Source organism: Cyprinodon tularosa, unplaced genomic scaffold (genome assembly GCF_016077235.1).
Source record: "Cyprinodon tularosa strain WSP-4 unplaced genomic scaffold, ASM1607723v1 ctg28, whole genome shotgun sequence".
NCBI lineage: Eukaryota > Metazoa > Chordata > Actinopteri > Cyprinodontiformes > Cyprinodontidae > Cyprinodon > Cyprinodon tularosa.
The window spans coordinates 1,317,559-1,337,725 of NW_024038985.1; the positions used below are offsets into that span (position 1 = coordinate 1,317,559).

At 37.2% G+C, this 20,167-nt stretch overlaps 1 protein-coding gene across 1 annotated transcript in view; it reads right to left on the reverse strand.

Annotated features, from left to right (window-relative positions):
- The window catches only part of ncam1a (neural cell adhesion molecule 1a), a 473,099-nt gene that overhangs the window by 53,424 nt on the left and 399,508 nt on the right, over positions 1-20,167 (reverse strand). Inside the window, exon 13 of the mRNA XM_038290373.1 lies at positions 18,265-18,390. Coding sequence (XP_038146301.1) covers positions 18,265-18,390 — 126 coding nt within the window. The remainder of the gene's footprint in view (positions 1-18,264; positions 18,391-20,167) is intronic.

Here is a 20,167-nt window from a genome sequence, read left to right on the forward strand (position 1 = left end):
ACATTAAAAATATATGAATTGATTGTTTGAGATGGCAACAACTAATTTCCTATGCAAGATAAAAAAAAAGTTTTCTAGAAAAAATGACGCTATATTTTGCGGCTCTAAACAATTTTTATTTGGTCGTACTCTGGGCAAAACGGCTCTTTGGATATGAAAGGTTGCAGACCCCAATATTTGAGCAAATATGCAGGTTTTTTTTTGTATAAAAAAAAAAATCTAAATTTCCTATTATTATCTATTATTTTTATATACTTAAACACAACTATTATAATGCTACCCCAAAGGTTTTGCAACAATTCTCCATTTGGAGCAAGAATGGCATTGACAGAAAAAGACCAATGCTTATCCAACAGGGCCAGGTTCTGTTAAAGTTACAGAACAGAAAACAAAAGAAAGAAGGCTGGGAAAATAATAAAACCTGTGAAGAACTAAATTTTGCCCCCTCTGTGGACAATGAAGTTTATCTTATCTAATCTTAGCTTATCTTATCAAAACCAAAACCGGTGCGAACACTTCTTCTATAAATAATAATCATAGTGAGAGCAACAATAATGGTAGCAATAGCTCAGTTAAGGGCTCTAGACAGGAGAAAGATAAGGAATAGCTTAGCAAGGAGTACGATCTGTAGGGAAGAATAACAACTAGAGTTTACAGCAATAACTGTAGTATTAGTTTCATAAGGATTCTGTCCAGGAAGAAGATAAAGATAAACTAGAACAGTAGTACCTTCTATAGGAAAAATAGAAAAAAAAGAGGTCAAAAGGTTAATGGCAGCAATAGCTCTATTGGTACCTTTGTCCAAGAATGAGACAGAGCTGAACACTGAACCAATGAGCAAAGAATGCTCCCTATAATGAGGATAAAGCTTTAATGGAAAATTGCATGTGTATTTTATAACATAGATAGTCTGGCTGATCAATACACAGCGCCATAAAAAACTGCAAGGGTACTTTTACTCTTTTATTTTTTTCATCCACTGATTATGAAACCTAAAATATTAACTGTATTTATTGGGCTTGTGTTAGAAGAACAGAAAAGGCGGACTTTTGATTTAATGGCAACAGGAATAATTCGCAATAAAATTAAACAAATCTTCCGAAGCCATAGAAAGCAAACACCTCAGAACAGAAGCCTTCTCTTCCAAAACTCTTCCAACAACACAAAATCAAATAAAACAAAAACTCTATGCTGAAAGCCTAAGTAATCTAGATTAAACCAAGAAAATACCAAATGGATTTCTCAGCAGTTTTAAGAGCTGATGGCTTGGGAGAAAATCCTGATGGAAGTGGACAATAGACGTGACTGGATTTAAACAGACCACCCACCGCCGTTAGGATGGAGAGAGGCTGTGGCCCTTCGAAGAAAATAAACAAATTTTTCAAGTCTAAGATTTAAGATAAATCAAATGGATCTACATCCTGCATTAGTGGAAGAAAATAAATTGAGCTTGTTGTTCTGAATGTGCTGAAATGTGACTACAGGAAGCAACTTTTCCAAAAGCTGACCAGAAAAAGGTCTTAAACATTACAGCATGTAATAAACATATTTTAACTCTGAGGTTGTTTTAAATCCGTTATTCAGCAGCATGCCATGCATAGATAGCACAGGAGCTTGGTTACAGGTGCTCATGGATCCAACTAATACTCATTATTAAGCTTCAGCTACATTATATACAAGCCAGATTAATATTGTATAATCACCATAGGTTCTGATTCCAACATACATGGATATCTAAGATACCTGCTGCTCTTTAAGCTTTTTCTTTATGTTTACTTTCGTTGTCTTCTTTTTGCTGTTCTATTCTCTATTTTCTGTTCCTCTACAGGTCTGGAGGCAAACTTCTAGGAGTTACTGTATATCTTCTGTGCTCTATTTTAGCTGTTTTATTTATTTATTTTTTTGTCATGCACTCTTTACTGTCTCCACCTCATTCTTTCTCACCTCTCATCCCTTCTCTGTGGTTGCTGTATTTGGTTTAACTCCCAAAATAATTTTCAATAAAATTTCATATAGAAGCATGGACCTAATGGCAATAAGCAAATCTGTTGGGCTACTATCAATCTCTAGAGGATTTATTCCCAGAGTTATCATCACAAAACAAGACAAAAAATAAATAAATACTGTATGTCAATGTATGTTCATGGTTTGGAGGAGTGCTATGAAAATGATATGATAAAGACTAAAGTGGGAAAAGGAGCCAACATATAACAAAGATTGAGATTGGAAGCATTATTATCATTCCCCTTTTTCTGATCTCAACATCCAGGTTGGTCTATGGCTTCAATTTTACTGCTAGAAATAAATTTGTTAAATGGTACAGTCTTACACTGTTATACCAACTATACATTAGAATCTTGCTCAAACACATTAATGCAATTTCTTCTGATTTGTACTAAAGGTTAGCCCAAAAACATGGATCAGAGTTTATGTCAAAGCACAAAAAGGTAAACATGCTGTTTGATGAAAGTAAAGATTCAAATCAACAAGCTTTACAGCGACATGTTAATACCCTGTCAGCTACCTTTAGAAACAGCATGTTAGTTCTAAATCATTCATTCACTGTGAAGGAATGTCAATCACGCTATGAGTAACTATAAGGAAGTCGACATAAATACACATAAATAACCATAAACAGGGTTCCTATGCAGCCTGGAAAAGGAGTAAAAACTAAAACGATGTAAACTGGATTAGTTTGAAGAAATAAAACATCAGTATGTTCATCAGTTCACTGTCAAACAAATCCTTCCACCTTTTTATATTCCATCCATCCCTCCATCCATCCATCCATCCATCCATCCATCCATCCATCCATCCATCCATCCATCCATCCATCCATCCATCCATCCATCCATCCATCCATCCATCCATCCATCCATCCATCCATCCATCCATCCATCGCTATAAAAATGTTTTTGCTATGCTTTAAGTAAATTGATTGGCTCTAGAAATCCGCTAAAGTTTTTGAGTCTCAAAAAGTAAGCAACTTTGAATGTGTAGGAACCCCGTTCAACCACTTAGCTTGTCCTTTTTAAACTTAGAGTCTTAGACAGATTTATTTTGTCATTTTGTATACATGAGTGTATACAAAACAAACAAGTGTTAGTTGGGTCAAAAAGTAATCAACACAATGAGAAAATCAAAAATAAACTGCCAGAAGTGGACATAGTTCCAGTTGGATTAGTTATGATTATTATATGAGGCACAATTCCCTCTTGTGAGCCACACCACATATTAACTAGCATCTATGCTAACTGTGAAGCCAAGTAAGTAGGACAAATAGGTGAGACACATACTGCTGGACTTGCATACTCACTAATGGCCATGCTGGTGGCAGCAATAGCAGGTGGCATCGATGATGCAACTGAAAAATGGTGAAAACAGCATAAGAGAGATGGGAGTCCTTAGTAGAGAAAGTGCAGGGCTCAGTTATGTTTAGAAACTGCAGAAATGTCCCCCATGCAACAACTGCTGTTGCTTCGGATGTGTTTAAGCTTCTGATTGGAGATTGGCTACATTAGAAAGTCGTAAGTCTACATTTTAAACCTCATGTTGAACAATTGATAAAGAAACTCAGACTGAAAATTGGCTTCTTCTTCAGGAATAGGCTTTGTTTCTCTTTTAATTCGAAGAAGAGACTGGTAGCTGCAACGTTTTTACCCATTCTGGACAATGGTGACCCAATCTATATCAATGCCCCAGATCAAGTTCTAAAAATGTTAGACTCAGTTTACCATGCCTCCCTACGATTTATCACAAATTGTAAGCTTCGCACACACCACTGTGAACTTTACATACGTGTGGGCTGGCCAGCATTAGAGACTCGTAGAATCACTCACTGGTATATGATCATTTATAAGGGTATTCTGCGTCTGCTCCCCTCATACCTCTGTGAGTACATTCAACCAAGAGCGGCTGGACTGTATTCTCTACGTTCAAGAGTCTTTGCTTCTGTCTGTACCTAGTGTCCGCACTGAAGCTGGAAAGACAGCTTTTCAGTACTCTGCCCCCACAGCATGGAACAATCTTCAGAAAGACTGGAAGTTGAAGGATTTGATTCCAATCGGACATTTTAAACGATTGCTCAAAGGTATGGAAATGAGATCTATGGTTTGTAACTGTTTTATGAATTTCTAATTATAGATAGATGTAATTGTAAACTGTAATGTAATTTGTAATGTAATCTTTTGCCGCTGTCTTGGCCAGGACTCCCTTGAAAAAGAGATTGTTAATCTCAATGGGACTTTTCCTGGTTAAATAAAGGAATTAGTAAATAAAAAAATAGTAGCCATTCAAAATTTTCCCACTTTCCTTGATGGGCCCTTGGCTGGTCCCCTACAAACCCTTTTTAAACATCAATCTTTGTACTAAAATATTCTTTCTGCCATGATTTGCTGACATTAAGATCTAAAGAGAAGCATCATCTCCTGGTCAGTCCCTGTAATTCAGTGAAAGGCTCAGATTAAAAATATACTGTATGCAAGAGATAGTCACTCTGGTGGCTGGAAGTTGGAGGGGATTTTGCTGGGAGTTGGAGGGAAGTGGGCTGCCATTCGTCTGGCGTATGACTAGGAGAGGCCATTTTGAATGGCTGCTACTGTACAGTAAGCTGCACCAATGTGTTTCAGTTTCACATCTTTAGGTGTGGTGTGATTGATTGTAATTGCTGTTTTTTATGGACGCATTTCAACTTTATTGAAACTTTGGCTCTATATATTGCTTAAAATTATATAATATATACAGAATATAATATAATATGGCTAAACTCAGTTAAGGTAAACCTGAAGAGTCGGTACACAAAAAAACAAACAAAAAACAGCTAAGGATGTTTTCATGAAGGCCATATCTGCCATCATACCGGCATTATATATCCTGAATGCTGAAATTATATAATTCTTTGTACTGACTAAGCTGGGAATTAAGTTGAGCTCTTAAAAAATGCATCCCTGGTTTACCTACAATGCTCTCCGATTGTTTTTATACTCTGTGAACTTCACATTTCATCAAAACCACAAACATTGCTTGCCCAAAATAATCACAACTACCTGAATTGAAAGGCTCTTACATTCGAGGCCTGAAGACTGTGGTGTGTGTTTGTATTCAGCTTATATGGGATGATGCTTTGCAGAGCCATCTTTACTTGGTCAACTAGATCTACATTTACAACTGAAAGCCACTGCTCTATGTCTCTACCAAGATCACACTTCTAGAAACCAAACTTTTGATTTATTCTCTTTAACAAAATAGTTCAAGTTCAGGCTGGTTTGCTGAAAAATTATTTCTTAACCTAATTCTTTTGGTCTTTTAAAAGACTTTTTCGTTGAATTTAGGCTTGAAACTTAAATTTTATAATGTTCTTCTTGCTTAAACCAAAACTATTTCCTTGTAGCTCTGGCTGGATATTTAGGTTCAATGTTCAGTTGGAAGATGAGTCTCCACCTCATTTTCTAAAGACTTTTGCAGCTTCTGACAGATGATCACTTAGGACTGTTCCTTTAATGCCACTCATCCTGCCGCAATCTCTTTGTGCTTACTGAGTAGCAGGCTTACACTGGTAATCTGTGATACCGGGCATTTGCCCGGTGGGCCAGTCCTAATTTCAGCGTGCAAGGGCCGGCCTTCCTTAAATCATACCGGCCCGAACACTTATTCTCGGCCAAAGCACCTACTCAAAGAAGTAATGCAACGTTATTTACTTAAATGATGCAAGCAGTATATATAGCCCTTCCTTGTCATGCACATCCTTGTGACGGTTGGCAAATGGTGTAATTTTGTATTTCTTCAAATTGTAAAATCCTTGCAACAAACTAGATTATAATAAAACTAAAACTTTCTTTAAACCAAACTACTAATTTCCTCTTATATTTGGCAAATTTATGTTGGAATATTTAGCAAAAATAAATTGCTGTGCATGATGGGATTTTGCATCTAAAGGCTAAAGTTTACTGTGTTACGTGCATTGTTGCCAGGTTGGGATGTTTCCCAATCTGGCAGTTTAGGATGGCCGTCTGTGGGTAAAAAATGTTCTTCTTTAGATTCATGACCTAAGAGATCAATAGATTTTGGTTCAGGCAGTTTATGAACATTTTATGCCAGGGCTGAAAATCGTTCCCAGTCCAAGCCTGCTGAGTAACGTGTTGCCACCCCATGCTTCACCAGAAGGTGCTTGTTCAGTTGTTTTCCACTACAAAGAATTTTTGTAAAAAGACAAAAAGTATGGTCTCATCTGACCAGAGTTTTAATTTGTTTGCCATTTCTCCTACCTAGCTTCAGCTTTAGGGTTTAGTTGTTGGGGACAACATCAAATAACCTTTTAAAAAGTCAAATTTGTGGAGTTTAGGCCTGTTAATAGATTCTTCAACTCAGCTATGGATGCCAAGGGCTCATTACTGTTTTTTTAGATAAATACTATCCTTACTCTGCCTATTTGTTAAAGTGGACATCCATCTCTTGGTAGGTCTGCAAGACGTCCATTCATGTTCCATACTCGGATGATGGATTAAAAGAGCTCTAAAGATATTAAAATCTTGGAAGCAACACGTTACAGTAAATACATTGCTTTTCCTGTAACTAGCACTGTAACTAATTACTTTGTAAAAGTCAGTAATCTTTAGTCACTACTATGCTTTAAGTAGATTCGTTATTCGTTACTTAACGCATGTAAATAAGGACTACAGTTTTCTGGAGTAATCCCTGCTAGCAACATGCATGCAGCAACAGCTGTGTGCAACTTCTACATGAACACAGAGGAAAGACGATGATGTAGAGCCACTGATTCAGTGACAGCGTTCCTACAATAAAGCGTTCACTGAAGGCTAAATATTTCTGTGATTTGCTCATTATGTGCAGCAACAATGACTTTATCAACATCCGTCAGAAGCTGTAACCTAAAGAAGCTCAGCCCATCATTTATAACACTGACTGACAACTGGTTGCCTTTAATTAAGACACATTCTTCACTTTCTCAGGGCTATAATGATTTTATTTGCGTGGTTTACATTTTCTCATGCAAAAACACTGGGATCATACAATCCTTCCAGGATATTATTTCTGGAATAGCCCTTGTTAATAACCCCTGTTTCTTTCATTGCAAAGTATATATTTTACTTTTTGTTACATTTCTTGAAAAGCAAGAAACAGGATCACATCTACTGAACATAATCATGTTGCAACTTGCCTGTCAAACCATTCACATCAAAATAATGCAAATTAGTTTTCAATGTTTTCAGATATTTAGACCATTGAGTTATTTATTACATTTACTTGTTGATAATAAATGCCTTATATTCCATAACTGAACCACAAGCTGCATTTAAGATTCAATATTCTTCAATTCTAGACAGAGATGGGAAGTAACGAAGTACAAATACTTTGTTACTGTACTCAAGTAGATTTTTCAGATATTTTTACTTTACTAATTTTTATGGCGACTTTTTACTTGTACTCCTTACATTTTTACACAAATATCTGTACTTTCTACTCCTTACATTTTAAAAAATTGGCTCATTAATTTAGTTTTGAATAATTTCAATGGAGTTACCGTTATTATTTTTCACGTCATCAATACCAAATTCAATCTAATTGGATGGGAATCTACGTTGCATTTGACGCACCACTACAAGATGAATCGACAGATTCGGCGGTATTCATTCGCGGCAAATCATTGCAGCTTGGTGGCGGTGGCGTTAGCATAGTAGCATGGACGACGAGATGATTGAAAATGAACACAACGGAGATCTAGTCCTATTGGCAGACATCCATTTAAAATGTAGTCAACGGCATGAAAAAATTGGTTTCTACTTTTACTTTTATACTTTAAGTATATTTACAAGCCTGTACTTTGTTACTTTTACTTGAGTAAAGAAGTTTAATCAGTACTTCCACTGTTACCAGAGTATTTTTTAAGTATCTGTACTTTTACTCAAGTACGGAAAGTGAGTACTTTTGCCATCTCTGACTCTAGACAATAAAAACTAACTGCATAGTTACTTTGGCTAGTAACTAGTTACTTTCACTGAGCAGTAACCGAGCCACTTTTTTTTTTACTTTTCTTTAAGAGGTAAGTAGTAATTATTACTAGTTACTTTTGTTCTAAAGTAACTTGCCCAAAACTGGTTAGAGCCCTACCCTAATTTAAAATTCCTTCCAGTAAACTTTATTTAGGATTAAAAAAAGGAATATTTACGCATGCCCCACTGATTTTTCTATTGAAATCATTTCCCCTTTGAATCGTTTATATACCACTTATATCATCAAGTGTCACTATATGTGTAACATAAAATGCAGAGACATCCCAGGTGTATATATACCCTTTGCAGGGCATAATATTTACAGCATTTTGGATTCGATTGAGGTTACGCTTGGCTCTTATAAAGATGTTCTTGTGTAATGAATTACGACAGAAACAAGATGACAGTTTACAGACTTTCTATTTTTTTCTTTTTGCAAAAAAACAGCTTTTACACTACTGGTAAGAAAAAAATGGCATTGCACATTGATTATTACATGACTGATGCTATCTCTAATAGTCATGTCTCTGATGAGTCTAAGATGATGAAAACTGCTGCTACTCCTCAGACCAAACAGATTCAATAACTACTACTATCATACTGTTCTAAAACAATCTTCAATCAATTTGATAGTAAAGGAATGGGCTTTATACGCACATCAGATGGATGAATGAGAACAGTATACAGTTAAAGAGTGTGTGTTTTCATTTGAATTGTTACGGTAATAATGAGGGATTTCTCATGGGAATGATGCAAACAGAAGCAAATAAGCAAATAAGAAATGGAGTAAAGAAACTTACTTGTGAGGGAATAGTCTGAGAAGTCCAGTGGAAAACAGAACAGATGGAGGGAAAAGAAACATGAGAAAATAACACAAAGAGAACAGAAACAATAAAATGAGAAATATGATCAATGATAAAGGGCGATGCAGCAGGGTGTCCTGCTGCATTGTTAACCTTATAACTTCTATACCGCCTCACTGAGCATTTTCAGACAAATACCTGCTTACTTTTTTTGCATTTTTGAAAAACACACCGTGATAACACAAACTTGGAAAGTATATTTAATTAGAGATATTTGTCTAGCCTAGCAATATAATAACATAAGAAGTAGCAAAAAAAAATCCCCTCATACAGTCAGATGAAAAAATATTTACTCCCCTCTTGACCTCTTACCGCTTATTGTTTCAGACCACCAACATAAGCATAAAGCGATAAAGAACCTGAGTAGATACAAAATGCAATTTTTAAAAGATTGTGATAAAGTCGTAGGGAAACGGTTGTTCCAACCGTTGCATTTTCGAATTCTTCGGAGTGGTGCAAGTCTTTACACGAGTGACTAAGGTGAATGTGATTGGTCGTTATTAAGAGGTCAGGATTGTTGTGGCGAAAGGTTCGCAAGCTTTTTGGTTGTGGGCGGTTTGTCGGAAGCATCTTGCTAACCAGTTAGCAACGTAGTGCTAGCAGGTTCCCAATGGGAAAATTCATTGGGAACCTATTAGCACTAAATTGGTGAATTAGCAACGACACTGTCAAGGAACGCTATGGACAGCGGAAACATGCAAGAGGAGGAGAGTTTAGTGTCGGAGGTCGTGGATGAGTCCATTTTTTATTTAGAGGAGGAAAGCGGGGAGGAAGATGTTGTGGAAGAGGACGCCAGGGCGGCAGAAGCTTGGTTTGGTGTAGAAGGCTTCCAGCCGTACATGTTTGAGCCCTTGCCTCGCAACGCTGCCAGTTCTGTTAGCTCTACGCCTGCCGAAGACACAGACGTCCATCCCCGTGAACACTGGGACGGAACTCAATGGGAAAGGAAATGATTCTGATTTCTTATTTCAACCGTTGCGTATATTAGCTGCGACATATGAATCAAGATGTTATGACCGAAAAAATGTGATTGACAGACCGTTGATATATGATTGGCCGAATTTAGGTGTATAGGGTCACGTATAACTAACTGGCCTGCATAAAATAATGAAAGCCCCCCCAGATTTTAAGACAGGATAACTTTTGAGACAATATTGAAAACCAACGACTATCTGAAAAGAATGAGCCCTTTACACCCTTTAAGTTCTATAGATCTCAAGAGTTAACCTGCTGCAGCAACAGCTGCCATCAAGTGTTTGGGATAACTGTCAAATAATCTTTGCCGCTAATCTGGATGAATGTGTCCCTCTTTGCCCATAAAGTATTTAATTTAGACACATTTTCCTATTTCATAATAACGGGTTGTTCCACACTCTCTGAGAACCACCGCTTTAGATCATGGGTCTACTTATGTAATGTAGGTCAAATACTATTCAACATACCGGTTCTATTTTATCAAATTCTTTAACATAAAGGGTATAAAGCCTTGGTGATATCAGTAAAATCAGATAAAAATTACATATCCTTACATTTTCTTCATAATTTACCTGGGGTGGGGAAATATGAATTTCAGACGAGGCCTAATTGGTTTGGATAGCTTTTTTTTTTCTTAATAAAGAGAAGAATAATTTTAAAGAAACATTTATTTTTTTGTAATTCATTACCATCTTTAAATATCTAAAATCAGTATGATAAAAGTATGACAAAACATCTCATGAAGCATCTTCATAGCAGTCATGAAGCAGGCACAGTAAGGAAAATGTTAAAGGGGAATTTTCTACGGGAGTAGCAAGGTGATGACGCACAGCGTGACACAAAGGCTGCTACAGAGGCACACAGGAATCTATTCATGACCGTGGGGTCTAAATTAAATTAATCTTGAAGCAGAAAGGTCAAAATACCTCTGAATGGACACAGAGATAGATATATGTTACATTTATTAAGAATAAATATTTCCATTTCCAATTGTAAGAAATACATGTTCTTTAATAGAAAATCAGCATCTAGCTGTCATTAATGATTTAATAATATGACTAAGAAGACCTATGATGCAATTATTAAAAAGGAACATAAATATTTGAGCTAAACAAAAAAAAAAAAATACCTAAATACATAAGAAATAAAAATCCTTGAAAACATTCTACTATCAGTTTTAAAACAAATAAACGCTTGTTGACCTTTCATTTATCCAGACTGAATACAGGTGACTGTATTCATAACAAATTATGAGCCCATAATCTTTTTCTTTATCCATTAATGAAGATAAATCCTTCTTAGCAGTCCTCTGTTATAAACTCAGCTAAAATGTGAGGGAGACTTGGAACAGTTGCAACAAATTTACACTACAATTCACAGGTGTTGCTGCTGCAGGTTAACCTTGTTGGGATCCGGAGGTTTGCCCACCAGAGGGCGCCAAGGATCCCTTCCTGAGGGCTGGTGCTCACCTGCAACACCTGTTTTCCATCTGCTCATCAAGAGGTCCCTACTTAAGGAGGTGGAGAGCTTCACTCCAGCGCCAGAGTGTTTGCCAGTTATGGTTAGCAGGCCTGAGCCAACCTGCCTGTCTGAATCTTTGACTCCCTGAAAACCTGAACCAGAACCTGATCTGTTTTGTCTTCTCTGCTTCCCAGGTTGAACCTGTCTGAAACCAGAAACCCTGAAGATTTCCTCTGTTGGAAATCTGTCCGTCTGATCTCTGAAGAACTCTGGAGAATCAAACCAGTCAAAGACCTGCCTGCCTGCTCTCTGAAGAATCTGGAAGAGAAACTCAAATCTGTGATCTGCAAACTAAGCTCTGCCTCCACCAAACCCTTAGCCTGCCGCCTACCTCTGGACCCTCCTGGTTCCCCCCCTCTGCCGCTCTGCTCAAACTCCAGAACAGGTACAGACCTGCGCCTTCACATCCTGCCAATTACCTGGACATCTGCTAACTCCTCTGTCCCCCTCTGCATTAAACCCAGTCGTGACCAGTTCTGGATCTGATTACCCCCTGACCTGTTTATCATCTGTACTGTGTTTATTCAATAAACCTTTGAACTTTTTCCCTGTCTGACGAGTGTTCTGCATGTGGGTTAGGAACCTGAAACCTAAACATGACAAACCTCAATAAATGCTTTTTCGAATTATATTTTTTTTAATAAATGATTCACAAAGCGTGGATTTTTATATTTATCCTTTAAGTTTGATCATTATGAGTCAAAGGTATAGTGGATGATTTTCCTGAATTTTTTTAAAGACCTGCACTCTCCACTTTAAAAAAAAAAATGCACATAGACAACCCTGTACCTGCTCCAGAGAGGAAACAAATGCTGCGTGCACAAGGCCATTTCTCCTTGTGCACGTCCTGTTTAAAAGTTGCTTTTCTCATAGCTCTTACAAGCTTCCTGTGTCTGAACATCCACTCTAACCCCTAAACCTCTCAATCACTAGTTGACTTTATAGTGAACTCAGTTAACTGACCGTTCGAACAGAAGATCACTACTTTTTGCTCCACGTTCATCAGGCAACCCCACCTCCACTGCATGGTGCCTGCTCCATCTTTGTCATTAGTCGTTTGCTGTCACAGTGGTGCGCTGTGACAGCGAATCCCATAATGCTTTGAGAGGAGATCTTACAAAGCATTATGGGATATATCTCCCTCTTCTGAGGCCTTTCTTTTCTTCTCATACGCTTCGTAGACACTTTCTCTTACGACCCTCGGCCATTTTCAAATAACCGCGGTGAGAAAGGTGAGCTTCAATGACTGTCTGAAACCGTAGCTCAACACAGATATACGCCTGAAAGTGCGCAGAAAAAGGTAGCGAACAGGACGAGAACGTAGGACCGCCTTATGTAAAAATATCACCGGAATGATTGAAAATTAGGAGGGTCAATTATTTAGATGATCCACCCGGAAATAATCATCCTCTATACGTTTAAGTTCGATGACAAGTTTTTTACATAAAAGACAACTGGTTATATCACATCAGCACAAAATTAATTCAATAAAAAAATTATAACTACCATGTCCATATAGTGTACAGTATATGAACTTAATACATGGTAGTTTCTACTTTTGCATGAATGACTGCATATTTGTCTTGGATAAGGACAAATATGCAATCCAGCTGAAGTGTTTAAAAGGCCTGAGTTGCTCAAATAGCTGCCTTCTGTAACGTTAGCTCCAGTATCTGTCATCTTCTTAACTTTGCATTAAATTACAGAACTGTATGATAATTTAATTATATCCCAATTACTGAAAAACTGCTTAATAAATGTTTTTTATTCTTATAAATAAAACCTAAAAAGATATCTCAAAAATCTTCGCTAAAAAAAAAACTACATTTGTGATAATAAAAAAACAGGTGAAATGAAATAAAAACAAGGATTTAAAACCTAACTGACTTGTGTGTCACTCTTTTTAACAAGCCAAGTAAAATAAAGTTGGAACAAAGACATGGAGAAAGCAACAAAGGATAGAAATAATATTAAATAAATATTAAATTAAATTAAGCCTACATATATTTTGTTTTACTCTTTTGTAAGCCCTGGAATATTAATATCTGTCAAGAATGCACTGTGCTGTTTCTATCACTTCCAACTAGACTTAAAACAGCTACTTTATTACTGAGGGATTGTTGATTTGTTTTTTTAATCAAAGGTGCAAACAACTTTATCCTCAACAATGATTCCACCACTACCTGGTTAATGTAACAAAAAAAAAAAACACTGTCTTCAGCACCCAATTTATAACTTAATTAACAAGAGTGTCTCTTTGAACAAACGGAAAATTGGTCTAACCAAATTTGTCAAAATAAAAACATGTTGCCAAGTATGAGAGAGGGAAGCATACAAGCTGAAAACCAAACCAAAACTTCCACATGAACATAAGGACACTTTAGGAGCTAAACCTCGTATATTAGCATAAATGTCATATTGCCTTGAAATTCACCTAACCAGCGAAGGGCATTTCACAGGGCAGTTGAAAGTCTGCTTGTCGATGGTTTCATCTCATCAAGGCGGACATGTATTACAAAGCAATTGGCACTGTTTTTTACTTCAGAAAGCCAAACAAAGCTGTTAGCATTTTTAGGTTCATCAGATCCACAGAGATGGAATCAGCTTTGAGAATAGCATCACCTCCACCAGAGGCGATGTCTGGATGATAGTGGATTTCAGCTGTACTTCTACACATGTCTGAAAATCACTGTTCCTACTGGACAGGAATGACTAGATCACAGATCAGTAAATGGAAGAAAACTACTCAAGTTGTAAGAGCTGCGTATTAGTGATATTACAGCTTAAAAATAATTATGACTGCCAAGAAAAGCTAATTTGCCAAACTGCTTCTAATTTTGGAGCGCCCATAGTGGTATGTAAATCAGGCTGAGGAGACAGTGTGCTCGCTGCACTACCCGCTAAATACCTGCAGCAGCATTGCTCAGCATAAGACAGTGGATCAGGGATGGCTTCAGGTCCCGCTACGGTGCATTGTTAGATCAAAGAAATGCATGTTTCCTGTATTTGGGTCAGATGGGGACTGGATCAAAAGTGAGCTGCACCAGTGTCCAAACAGGAGTTGACTGATCAACCTCAAAAAGTGGACCTGGGGCCAGTTAATGGTCTAGAATTAGGGTAAACTAGGGTTCTAAATAAAAAAAAAACTCTTTGATATGAATTGTTTAATATGTTAATATTTGAGCAACTTTTACTTTGCACTCCTGGTTATGATGTGCAAAACCCTTTAAAAAGGTTTTTTTTTTCACACTAGCAAAAAATAATATTGCAAAAAAAAAAGTAAAAAAAAAACTAACTTTATATTACATCAATTAATTCAGTAAAAAAAAAAACTGTTATGGTTCTTATTTGTTGTGAGACTGAGTTTTCAGTTTTCTGTTATCAGTTCTTTTGTTTTTATTTTCCATGATCTTCAAGCATTCTTTAGTTACTCTCTGTTGCCCCCTTGTGATTGTTTTCTTTTCCCTTGGATTCCCTCTTGCCAGTTCCACCCACACCTGCTCCTCATTCAGCTCGTTAGTCCATCCTTTTGTTTGGTTGTCCTTAAATACTCCACCTCTGCAGTCACTCAGTGCTGGTTCCTTCTTGTTGCTGTATAGTCTACTCTGCTCGCACTCTCCCCGGCTCTTTAGACTCGTCTTTCCCCTGATGTCTCCATGATTTTGGTTTGTTTTATATTTTAAGTTGGATTTCTGCTGCTTTTGGGTCTACAATTAAACCTCTCAGAACTCATCCCTGCTTCACTTGTCTCTGCATCTGGGTCCTCAAGCAACCTCACCACCCATTGTTGACAAAAACATAAGAAATCTGACAGCATTACCCATATTTTCCAACTTTCTAGTGTCACAATCTGTGACACTCCTAGCATTATCTCTGCTTCTGTCACCTTGAACCCCAGTCGGCCTCAGCAGATGACCACTCACACTGAAACCTGGTTCTGCTGGAGGTTTCTTCCTGTTTAAAGGGAGTTTTTCCTCTCCACTGTCGCTACAACCATGCTTAGTATGAGGGATTGCTGAAGCAGTGGCGGCCGGCCCATAGGGGGCGCTGGGGCACCGCCCTCCCTGATAAGAAGAGAGAAACGTAAAATATATTTTTAGAAATTAACTCATAAATGTCTGTTTTACTCTCTAGACTGTGTAACTATAAGCAAAACAAATTATATAAACTACATTTCCCTATCTACTGTCATTAATTTGTGGATTTCCACAGACAGACTCCTACCGTCTCTGTTCTGGGGGCTGTGATCAGACTGACCCACATTTGCAGAGAATCTGTCAATCATGTACTATTGCTAGGTGAATTTAATGGCCAATCAGCGTCTCGGAACTTTATGGTATTGGGGCGCTGAAAATACTGCGCTTTTACAGGCTTCTCTTCTGAACCCAAGCGCAGGTGCAGACAATTAGAGGGAAGATGGCGAATGTAACGAGCGAGATGCAGCTTCCACCAAATTCGGTGAGATCCTTATTTATCTACCCGTTTGCCAGAAGAACATCCCTGTTGTATGATATGAACATTTCATTTCATGGTTATTGTGACTGTGACGAATCCACCTCGTCGCTTAAAACAACCTCTCTAACTTTGCGCGCCACACACACATTCCTGTTATACTGTGTTTGTGAGGACCAATACACTCGCGCTGAGATCAGTAGCTCTATTAACTTAAAACACACAAGCTGTCCTGGTTACCTGCTATTGAGGGTGCACACTTAATATTTCAGTGGGGTTAGCCGTGTGTGTGTGTGTGTGTGTGTGTGTGTGTGGGTATGTGGGGGGTGTGGGTGTGTACGTGTTTATGCGGGGACTTGTCATCTTCAGTCTGGCTGCGTCTTTGCTGGGTTCAAACCCAGTTTGGTGTAATTGAATAAGTCAATGAATCTGTGTAAAAGAATTAAGTTGTAAAAATTATTTGTTTTTGTACATCAATTGTTTGTGGAGGTAATATATGGACAAAACTGATTAATGAGAAGAAATCAGAAATAAGAGACCCTGAGGTGAGGGGCTTAAACTATTTAATGAGGGCTGTGGGAAGAAAAGTGGCAATTTTTGTTTTCTGTTTCTTTGTTACATTGCTGGTAACTGGAGGGAGGCTGAGGCCCAGAGTATCTTGTATATGTTTAGTTTCTTTTGCACCCTGTTTTGAGTTTTTGAGCTCAATAAATCACCAACACCGGTAACCCGACTGAGACTGGATTCTTGGAGGCCAAAGAACCCCGTCACAGTGACCCAAATCATCACTGTTACTGTTATTATATAGTAAATTAAATCATTACTGTTAAATTGTATGTATTGTCCAATTGTTTATTTGAATTCTTATTCCGGGTTAGTTGGAGACATACACTAGGCTATATCAGCCCCACCAAAAATATTTTTCACCAGCCGCCACTGTGCTGAAGAGTCAATGAGTCGATGCAATCAGCTGGTTTTCACGAGATAGAAAACTTAAAGTTGACTTCATGATTTGGTGAACTGTAAAGTGCCTTGAGATGACATGTTGTAAATTCGTGCTATAGAAATAAACTGAATTGAATTGTATTAAATGTAAAAACAGACATTTTAATTTAATAATTTTTGCGTGGTACTTTTTACTAGTTTTCCATAAAAAGATAAAAATATAATAGAACTAATCAATAGGTTAAACAAACTAATAAAAACACAAATTAAGGCACAGTCAGTATTATCACATTACTAGGGGGTGTTGTGTTGTGCAACTGCAATAAAATATTTATTCAAAGGGTTTTACACATCTTTACTGGTGGTGGTAAAAAAGCAGGATGCTTTACATGTTTGATGACCTAAATAAAACAGGTGGGACTTGCAAAATAAAAGAAATTGTGTATCTTATAGCCTGGCTGCATGTGCAAAGCAGCAGAAAACTGAATTAGGTATAAGTAGCTTCATTTTGTAAGCTTGACCTTAATGCATCTTTGTTACTATTCTACAATAAAATAATTTAAATTAATTTCCGTTGAATTCTTGTTTTTATTGCAATGTTCATAATTGTAACATATTAATCCTGTTACAATAAACCCTAAGAATGTTTGCACAATTAAGTCCTGCAGCTCACTCCTAAACTGACCCTGTATTTCTCCCACTTAACCCTTAGTGCTGGGAACCACCAGAAACCTAAAAGTTATATATTTTTCTTAGTAGCACACCATCATGTTTTTATGTAGGAGATGCAGAATTAAGGAAAGGATGTGGTAGTGATGTACTTATTTGGAGAGGACACACTGAGATTGATGCTTGCATAAAAAAGCACCCCTTTAGGAAAAAAAAAAAATTGGAGATCACCGTGTTCCTAATATTCTCCCTCCCTTACATGCCATTGCTCCTTTTCATCAAAACACATAAAAAAAAAAAAAAAGCTGTTCAAAGACTCCTGAAATGCCTCAGCTCTTTATCACGCACTGTCTTCACTATCACAACATCTAAACACTCCTCAGGAGGACTTGACCTGTGGTTGTGATATCAAAAATTCATGCTGCCAGCGATCTATAAATACAGAGGCGGTATCTCACTGCAGCAAAGTGTAAATCAGATTCAAGAATGTGCATGAACTTTCCAAAAAGAAAAGTCTAACTAAATCACCTTGGCTGTGAGGAATCTTGCACATGTATAAGGACTGAAACACACAATACCATACATATTATGTTAAGCGGCTGAATTATGATGAAAATTATGAAATGGTGGGAGATTTTTCACTTCTTGTTGTCATCTGGCCTAGATGGTAAAAGACTACAGTGGGGTTTGGCATGAGAAAAGAGGAGCGAAGCATCTGGGCTCTGCTGGATGTGAGCAGGCGGGGAAGTGAGCTGCATTAGGTTCAAAGCTGCAGGGTCAGGGCAACACTTGCTTAGAGCAGAGATTAGAGAGGTCAAGGATGAACTTACGGACTGGCTCCGTCTTAAAAAGGCTGGTACGGCTGCTCTCGCCCTCGCCTTTCCCGTTGATGGCGGACATCTTGACCTCGTAGGTAGTCTCTGGTTTCAGTCCGTCGATGATCACGCTGGTCATGTCTGTTTAAAAGATGCTGAGGTTATTCACTAAATAACAAGAATAAAAGAAAAAGAACAAGGGTCACCACTAGTTACTAATTTAGGTTGTGGAAACAGAATAAAAAACTTAAGATTTGTGTGTTTTTTTCTTAAATAAACCCGTGATATAAAATTGCTGCTCATTTTAATCCTGGTCACAAAATTGAGGAGAAACTAGCTTTAGGTAGAACGTAATTCTTTCAAAAAGAACCAATAACTAATCATATATGTAAATTTTTATTGTGTTTATTCGATTCCATCATAATTTTTATTTATTATGTATTTATTTTAGCATTTCATAAAGCTTCCCCTTCATTGGTTTGCACTAGGACTCAGCAATTGATTGATAAAATTTATTAATCCGATTTTTTATCTTTTGATGATTTGATTTTTGGACAATTAAGAATCTGTTGAGCAAAGCATCTGGGCTCTTTTATGTATGCAATAACAGATGTGTACTCATAACTGATAATGAAATCATGTTCAGTCCTTAAGAGCTACCATCCTGAAATATTTCAATACATCTCTCCTCTAACACTCCTGAATTTAAATGCTCAGTTCCTCTCATTTAGCTCAGCAGAGCCATTTTGATGAGCCACTCATTTGATTCATTTTTAACACTCATTTGTGTTAAAAATGGGATACAACCAAAAGTTGCAGGACAGTAACTCTTGAGGACTGAAGTTGAGCACCCCTGACCTAAAATCCCCAAGAAAATCAAGTCTTTTGCAAAATTACATGTATTTCAAGTTGATTTGTGCAGTTTACTCTTTGAATAAATCATATGATAAACCGTAATGTAAATTGATAAAAATATAGCCACTCTGAATATTTATTCTATAAACAGATTATGTTTAAAACAAACGCTGATCAAGACGTGTAAATACACAGTATCTCGGAAAAGTAGACATAGTTCTCTCAGGAAATAGGTCAGAACAAATGTAAGTAAATTCTAAAGTGGAACAAAAGAGATAAATGATTTCCTGAACATTTTGGTTTTTATTTGTAAAGATTTGCCTACTGTTTCTACCACAAATTCTACATAGACCCATAAGACTGATATGGCATACCCAAAATCTGTAATGATCTTGGTTCTGTTGGTTTTTCTATTGTCAGGGTTTAGTTGTGGTTTGAGGACCCAAATGCAGAGACTGACAGGCAGGGGTGAGTTCTTTAAATATTTAATGAAATATCAGGCAGCAAAAACAGGAATCCAAAAAAAATCCAACTTAAAAATGTTAAACAAAAAAAAAGGATAACAACATTTACATTTAATTCTTAGCACTGAGAGTGGGAGATATATGTGATGTTTTGAAGTCGTAGTAGAGCCTCATTGGTTCTTTGTTCAAGCTTAGTCTGAACTTTCTTCATTCTTGGTTTTCATGTTGAATTTGCAGGGCAGAGCTGTGTAGACTAGCCCTGGACAAGAACATTGCCCTTTATCCTATTTCTTTCCATTAATAGCTTCTCAAGACATCTGTGTACAAAGCTATATGTGTGGATAGGGAATGAATCTGCTGTTGGCCTTTTCTCTCTTTTTTGCTCTATTTACTTTTTACAACTGTTAAATATGGCTCAGATTACTTTTTACAACTGTTAAATGTAGCTCAGTTAGTGTCCTTTCATTGGTTGGTTTCCCTAGATGGCAGTTCTCCTAAAACATCCTGAAAGGTCTGGCTCTCAAAAAAAGACAAAGTGCTACTTTTATCCCCATGAATGACATATGTTTTTTTTATGATGAATAACGTTTTGCCAAGAC